Genomic DNA, 8566 nt, shown 5'->3' on the forward strand with positions numbered 1-8566 from the left:
ATTTTATGCTTTTCAATAACTTATATCTTCAATAAAGAAAAGCAAATAAATACTTCAAATAAAGATACCAGTTTTAGAAAGAAAGAAACATTTTTTATTTATATCATAGAAAGTTAATAGTAATAATAAAAATTACATGGAAAGAAAACAATAGTCAAATGGGCATTTAATAATAATGAGTCAGTATATACAACCAATGTATCATATAACTTCTCATATCTTATAAAATAACTCAAATACAAGTGAAACATATGTAATATCACACATGTAATAATAGTTGATTCTTTTTCAGCTTTCTTGGTTGCTGATTTGTCTATTTGTGCAAAATGTACTATTCTTTAGATGAGCTGCTATTGGGAGATGAACATAAAATGAACATTCTACAATGAAAAAACTGACAAATTTTGATATATAGATTAAGAATTAGACTAGACAGCTACTAAATCGTTTCCCTAGTAAATAAAAAAATAAAATATACACTGATCATTTAACGTTAAACTTGAAGCTCAAACTTATCCCCATAGACAACCAAATGACCTTGTACAGCGGCATACCCAGGTTTTGGCAGAGACGGTAGTAACTCTTTCTTTCAATCGATCGCTTTTATAAGTGTGGGCAGCTTTTCAGTGCATCAGAACGCTGGTTTCCGTGGACGGAGACGCGGAAACAGAATCTGGGACATCTCAAAAAGCAAAAGCAGATATAAGATAGACAATGGGGTTAGGTTACCGAGAGCAGGGATACAGTATTTGGAATAGGGGATAAAAAATTCTTTGTTTTTCAGAAAACAAGGCTCAGAAGCTTTCTGTTTGTTTTAAACTAAGACACTTCTTTTCTGGCTTGGATCGATTTCCTTATGTATAAACCGATTAATTAAACACGCAGAGGGCTTACCTTAATGTCAACAGAAAAGAGGAATCCTTATCTCTGCTCAGAACTTGGTAGTTTAGTATTTTATTTACGTCGGAAACCATATTCACAGATGGGAAGGATTGGATCATATCCCTATATATAACAATGTCCCTTTCACAGAAAAAAATGTAATGGAAGCTTCACATGATGATAAACTTAGTATACGTCGTTGGTGTCGTTATGAGTCATGACTGTCTGTTCCCCACCCACCGCCAGCGCCCTTCCTAACCCTGAAATCCTTCCCTTAACAGTGACTCCAGATCGGTACTGATTCCTCGGGTGAAGTTTAAACCAGGCGTTGCACTCCTCTACGCCTTGTAATTGTGTGATGCGCTTGTGGGAGGCCAACCATTTGGCTTCCAGATAACGTTTTTTCCTCCACGGCGGCAGATGCAATCCCCTCGCTTTCAGCGATCGCTTCGCCGCGTCGGACATAATCCAGATGATGTCACGCATCTTATCCGCGCTCCCCACCACCAAATCAGGAAGCGCCGCCACCAGAGCTGCGTATTCTGCCGTTGGCCGAGCGATCTCAAATTGCGCCCTGAAATCGATGTCCATCAACACCCGATCACTTGCACCTCTCGCTCCAACATTAATCACGTCAATGAACTCGTAATCACCTGCGGATTTGTTGAGAAATACGTTAGCAAAACAACGCAGTGGACTAGGAAGTTTGACACTTTAAAACCTGCAGACGGACTAACCTAACCTGCCGGGTATCCGTTCGTTTGCTCCCATCGTGATTTGCAGATTCCTGCGTTATACCCTGCGCAACGTAGACTGTTCACTACGAATCGTCGCAGATCATGCCTGTTGTTTAATCTGTGGCCCTCCTTCTGAGGAGAATTAGGGCTCGAAATCCTCAGAGCTTTCCTGACTTCTCTAAGAAGCGTCGCCTCCAGTTGTGTTCTGCAGGAGCACACACCCTGCACTCGCATTTATAGTATACTTATTAGGGCAATCATTATACAAGTAAATAGATTAAGGTTTCTCTGAAATTAATGGATAGTACATAGTTGGATATTATAAGTTACCTGTAGAATGCGGCATATCTGATCTTCCGGGAATAGCAGAGGGTATTGATCAGGAGTGGAGCACTGATCTGTGTCACTTCCGCTGTACTCGTCCATCCATTCTTTTCCCCTTTCATCGTCATCTTCCTCTTGAAGAAAGCACAAGTCGGCAAGAGAGGAAGCGGAGGTTCCATGATTGTTTGCAGAATTTGCAGTTGCAGTTGTAGGTGGGGGATCCATTGTTTGAGCAGCATGATTATGATTGTGATTGTGAGCGTGAATAGGAATGTGAGTGCTGCCTTTTTTTGGGTGCGGGTAGGACGGAGGGGATTGAAGGAGATGAAGGTCGGCCTTCCGCGATGGCACCTTCACTGGCACGGCGTGGTAGCGGCACATCTCGAGAATGGTGGCTGTCAAATACTTCTTTTTTCTTGATCGAGTCCTTTAAAGAGGAAGACAAAAGATGGGATATCCATGATTCCACGGCATATGCGGGCGGGGAAGAGTTATTTGAATGTGGATGAGGACGCCACCCTGGCCTTGGGGTCTTTCAACGACATAAATGGCTCATTATGACATCATTGCGCCTGCTTTGCCTTGCGCTTTACACCCCTCAAATGCGGCATGTTTCGTCCACAACACAAAAGAAAATGATAATAATTCACGTGTATATCAGTTAAAAAGCCAGCGTTGCAGCGGAACACACATTAGTACATGGAGACAGCGCACCCGAAAGCGTTCAAAAGAGCGAGGATAAGGTTAATCGGCTTATATATATAGGCTATATATTAATGAGCTAATGCTATATATATATATATATATATATATATATATATCGTGTGTGGATAATTCAATGCATTTTTATTTCATTTTTATATATTTAAAATAAAGGTTGGCTATAAATATCAAATCAACTAAAATATGTTTTTTCTTTTCAAAGAGTACTAGGCGTTGTTTTTAATAGAATATAATATGTTATTTGTGTGAAGAATAGTTGTATCTTTTAGATATTTAGGGGAGGTAAGTTAAAAGGTGCACAAGATTCAATAGGGGATATGTTATTGGTGTAAGTAAAAATCAAAACTTAAAAAAGTAAACACATAAAAGTAACGACTCACAAAATGTATACATGATGGTTAATATATATTTTTCATATATGCAAGTATTTAGAAAACAAGTCAGAGCTATCTTATCGACTCCTCAAACATCTCATAGTAGTAACACCTAACATTATTAAAACTAGATCACCGAGTACAAAATCACAGTTAAATTTGTTCAAATATAACCCACTCACTTAGCATCACACATCACCACTAGGCTTATGTGGTTGGCCATCTAAGACAGAAGAAAGTATTAGGCAAACATCATTAACCAAACAAGCATAAAGGGAAAAAAAATTGTAGTCTACCAATGCGATCTAACATTACCAGTGCTAGAGGCTACAAATACATGTCCACCCTATGATATTTGGCTTTACCATGTCCCATCATTCTAGATAAACTAATCCTTAATACCACATCAAATGCACAACTTCTAGTTGAATCAACTTAAAAACCACATGTGGAGATTAATAGAAATAGAAGGCTACTTGGCAATCAAAGACCATCAAATCTAAGATAAATGTTGCAATGGATTGATTTCTTACAAGTACGACTAAGAAATTCAAAATTCAAATTTATAAGAGTACCAAAATTACACATTTACTCGAAACAAACTCATTCTTCCCATTCAAGCCATTCAACATCCATAGAAGAGAAACAAGAAAGTAGAAATCAAAAAGGATAAAAAAGTAAATATTTTTATGTTGTAATTGATGTCAAACCTGGGTAGTGTCTATGCAACCGACTGAATTTGACAATTAAATTATTTTTCAATAGTATTATACAATTGTTTTTTTAATTTTTGATTTACTAAAAAAATATAATAAACACCATTCGGTTGGCTAGTTAGCCACTAGCTCAAACCTATGGGTAAGATAGATTGTCTAACCTACTGGAGCTCGACATTTACTAACAATGTAGAGTGTGATACCATCTGATTAATGAAGAGGATTTGAAAGGAATAGATAGCAAGGTGAGAGCTAGTAGTGATGTTGAGTGATGGGAAGTTAATTATCATGGAAATATGATGGGCACTTCATAAATTAGTCCTTGACATGATAATGTGTTGTTTAATCAATGCATCAAGTGAAGAAGATAGTTGAGTGAAGCTTAGAGTTGGAACAAACCAAAAGGATGAGATTCACTGAGTATCAATATTGGTCAATCAATGAAGGAGCTGAAGTAGAAGATTAAGGAACATAAGTAGAAGCCAAAACAATAGTTCAAGTTGAGTGACACTTATTGCTGAGCAAATGTATGAAGCAGTCTTAGTAGCGAGCAAGCCTATTGATGCAAAGTGAGACAATATAGTGTATGTTGAGCTACACAGTGATTACCAAGTGACAACAAAATTTACAGTTTGTAAATGAATCTAGATTGAGGCCAACACAATTGGATTTTGAATTAGCCAAAGCACATGGAAGACAAGGATTGATGAGCTAGAATATTTAATGCACAAGGAGAGTTTGTTAAGCAATCAAAGACAAGGATTTGATCAAAAGTTTCTAGAAGGAGAAGGAGAACTGAATGATGGAATGATTCGATGAATTTTATCTAACCCTAAGATCAACATGTTGGAATTACAATAGGAAAGGTAAACTTCAGAGGTAGTTGGGGTGGGGGGGGGGGGGGTGTGGGGGGGGGGTGGGGCGGTGGTGAATCAGTAGTTTAAACTTTGACCCTTAAAACATTGACCACACATCCATCTCATACATTCAATAAGTAAACTAAAATACCATGTAAAGCATGTATAAAAACATGTGAACATTCACACATATATGACATCAGATATGATTACCTAGAAACCCTCCAATGAGAAGGTAAAATTGGGGTGGCGATGACACCCATAAATCTTCACTACTGCAATAATAAAGTGTATCTAATGAAGGTTACAATGTTTTGATCATGAGACATGATCTACCCTGTGAAAGTTCTACCCTATTAAATCCTTACAAAGACTATTAGGTCTCACCCTATTAAAGGATTTCAACACCCTATTAGAAGTGTGCCTTGTTAAAGGAATTCAACTCACAATTAAGTAAGCACCTTGTTAGAAGATTTAAATACAACATATATTAGGACTACTCTGTTAAAAGATTTAATTGATTCACCTATTAGAATGATTCAACATTGATCCTGTAGTTAACACTTTGTTGCTTGATGATTAATCACCTCTATACTAATATACTCTTGATCCTTCCTGATTAGATGTCTTGTTGTTGTATTATTTTCCTTTCTTCTATTCTCCTTTAATTGATTCTACAACGCAATTTCAATTCACAATTCCTTAGTCACCATGAATGCTCTCTTTGTACATGCAAAATTCTCTCTCTACTCCTTCCACATTTCTTTTTTGCTTGATAGTTTAGGGTTTATCCTCCTTAAGAAGACTCAGGTGACTTAGGGTTAGGTGTGAATCAACAATTGTGATTCATCCATTTTGCCACTTAATCCTTCCCTTTACTTGATTGGCTGCATTTAATGCATTGGAAATCCAAGTTGAGATTTGTCCTTATCTCAAAAGTATCATAATTCAATCTTTAAGTTGGTTCAAAAATAGTTTACATAGTTGTTTGTGTCATTACAAACAACTATGACAAAGTTGTCTTACTTGACATCTAAAATCTCTGATGCTCGGCATATACTATTCTCTTTATTGTGACTTGACATCTATATCACTCAACATGCTCTGCTTACTTAGCTCCTAAATCACTTGGCATACATTGTCTACTTGGCACTTGAGTGACTTAGTACATGAGTGTCCTGACACTCACTATGGACTCAATATGCTCTATTATATACATGTTGTGCTCAGCATGTACTACTTGTTTGGCATGAACTAAGTAAATGACTTAAGTGTGTAGACACTCATTAGTTAAAACCAATCTAAGATCAACAATCTCCACCTTTGACATGAGTGTCAAAAACACTCGGTCATGCATTAATATCCTTAATCTTATGAGAATAACATATCTCTTATTTGGCTTATGTACAATACTTTAAAATTTCAAAATTTTATAACAACTTATCCCTCAAAATCTAATAACTCTCCCTAAGTTGATAGGTCTAGTTCTGTACTCAAAATTCTATACTCTTGCTAAGTAAATTTCTCTCAACTGATACTCACTGATACTCTTTCATCTAATTTTTCTTTCTTCCCTTTTTCTTTAGTACTTTTTTTTCTCCATTTTTCTCATTTCTCTCTTATCTCCCTCTTTATTTCTCCCCCTTTTTGACACTCATGTCAAAGAGGATATACACTAATAGTGTGTTTGTCCAAGAAAGATTTATGGACCTCTAGGATAATTTTGGAAATTGCATCCCAATTTTTACATGCTACATCCAAAGACTTGATTTGGATAGCCAGCTTGGCAGTAAGGTGGACTAGGCCATCTAGAGTAGAAAGAATTTAGGTCTTTCTCCATAAGAGTTTCTACATAGTCTAACTCCTTGTGCAAAATTTCCATGTGGGTGGTCAATGTTGTTTGGATGCTAATTAGTTTTTCCCTTATATTGGCTTCATCTGTTGATTATGCAGCAAACCAACTCTAGGTTTGTAGCAAAGTTCTATAGTGCTTCTCACTTTGAGTTGATATCATAGGTAGTTTTGCACTTGATGCATTAATTTGACTTTCCAAACTCAAAATGTAACTTCTTGTCTCTTGTGTGAAGAGTGTTGGATTGCACAGTTTAGTGTATAGGGAGAAAATGTTCTCAAGTACCTTCTTCACACTCTCTACCTTAGTTGCCAATGCAACTTGTGTGAGTGCTATGTCACCTGATATTTTCTCATTCACTTTGCTTTGAAATTTCTTTTCTGACCACTCTAATAATTTTGCATTTGTGTCAAGGTCTACATCACTTACCTTTTCTACTATAGTTGTTAGTTGTTTAATGAGTGGCTTTGTCCCATCTAGAGTAGGTAGATTAAATGCATCCAAAAAGATGTCTTTGATATCTAGCAATGCTTGCTTCTGCCTATGCTCCCTTTTGAGCAATTCTTGATGCTTCTTTCTGCCCAAGGCGTCTTGTAGTATTCCCATCTACTTAATTGTCATTGTGTCATAATCATATCTTGGTAACATAATCTCTTCATCCAGGCTTACATCTCCATATTGTATTATTGCTTCATCCTTTGATGAACTTGGAATCAACATTGAGATTTGCAATGGTGTTGCATTTGTGCTCAACTTATGAAGAGTGTGACTGCAAGGAGTGCTAGATTCTGGTAAAGTTACCAGTGCTTGAATGGCTTCTTGGTCCTTTAGCTTTGGTGTCAACTCAGTCTCTTCAAGCTTGTCCTTGTTTTCCACAATTCCTTGTGATGCACCTTGTACTTGTGCTAAAGGTGTAGATAGATTAATCTAACCTATTTCACTATGTGCTTCGGTGGTGTCTTGAATTTCCACTATATCCTTTCCAATTGTGTCAACCTTATCTAATGTCGCTTTTGGTATTTTATCTGAAGATTGTACATTAGTGACTTGAGGGTGATGGTAGGTGGTTCTTGTGTATTCACCTCTTCCCTTGTAGTATCAATCACTATTTTCTATATTTCATCTACACTCACCAATACAAGATTATCACATAAATTTTTCTACAGTCTAGATTGATCAAGTACCTTTTTCAAATTCGCCTCTGTTAGGGGATTGATGTTCTTAGCAGTTAGATTAGAAACATCCTTTACTATGATTGTTTCAGTACTGTCACTTGTTATTTATTGAGGGTTGCCATTAGGCAATTGTGTATCTTGTACACTCAGTTCTTGTTGCTGCTCTACCTTAGCTATTGCTTGTTCATCCACATTCATTTCTGTACCTCTCTCAATTGTGTCTTCAATGTTATCATATTCTTCATCATCTTTGACCTCTATAGGCTCTTATTCACCTGCCTTTACTATTGCTAGTCCATATGTGACTTTCCACATCTATGTGAACTTCTTCACACCATCTTCAATATTGTTTTGCAATATGTTGAAGGCTCTATATTTAGGTACAAACCTAACTACATATTTCTTCATGGCCTTAGCAATTTGTGCCTTACTAAGTTCAGGCATCATTTGTGTGAGTGATGTCTCCCTTATTTGTCTTTCCAAGTTTAAACAATAGTACCATTTCTACTCAACTTTCTCATATGAACTTTTAGGAATAGGGTTAGTAATCTCTAGTGGGGTTTTCTTAAAATTTTCCATCATCCAGCATATATAGCCTCCTCCACTTTATTCTTATCAACTTTATTAATATTATCAAAATCAATATGACAAAATCTTGACAAATCTCTACCATTCTTAACATTTTCATATAGATTTTCTAAATCAGATAATGGGTTGTGACTCACAGCTTTGAATTGGTTATTGTCATCTAACTCAATTCTTTCTTCATTAGATTCAACTTGTGTAATGTATTTCCTCCTTGGTCTTTTCTGCATTCCTCATTCCTACTCTACTGGTTTGGCTTTCTCCTTTTCCTTTTGTGCAGTGACACTTGCACCAACGCTTGTAGTAGGTGTTGTAGGTTTGGGCTAGCTTGGTTTTGTAGT

General features: G+C 36.6%; 1 protein-coding gene across 1 annotated transcript; it reads right to left on the reverse strand.

Moving 5' to 3' along the window:
- Positions 1 to 378: 378 nt before the first annotated feature.
- Positions 379 to 2589, reverse strand: LOC149570644 (uncharacterized). The gene is made up of 3 exons (XM_089823203.1): positions 1950 to 2589; positions 1625 to 1841; positions 379 to 1535 (listed from the first exon to the last, which is right to left on the reverse strand). Exons 1-3 carry the CDS (start codon positions 2322 to 2324, stop codon positions 1069 to 1071), a joined length of 1059 nt encoding a protein of 352 aa, XP_089679329.1. The 5' UTR covers positions 2325 to 2589; the 3' UTR covers positions 379 to 1068.
- Positions 2590 to 8566: the final 5977 nt, after the last annotated feature.

Source organism: Cupressus sempervirens, chromosome 3, assembly GCF_028749045.1.
Source record: "Cupressus sempervirens isolate cs-2001-9-10 chromosome 3, ASM2874904v1, whole genome shotgun sequence".
NCBI lineage: Eukaryota > Viridiplantae > Streptophyta > Pinopsida > Cupressales > Cupressaceae > Cupressus > Cupressus sempervirens.

Coding starts and splice junctions, on each gene's coding strand:
- LOC149570644 (XM_089823203.1), bottom strand. CDS start 2,324: ATGTGCCGCTACCACGCCGTGCCAGTGAAGGTGCCATCGCGGAAGGCC. Junction 1,842..1,949: donor AGATATGCCGCATTCTACAG/GTAACTTATAAT, acceptor ATGCGAGTGCAG/GGTGTGTGCTCCTGCAGAAC. Junction 1,536..1,624: donor AACGAACGGATACCCGGCAG/GTTAGGTTAGTC, acceptor ACAAATCCGCAG/GTGATTACGAGTTCATTGAC.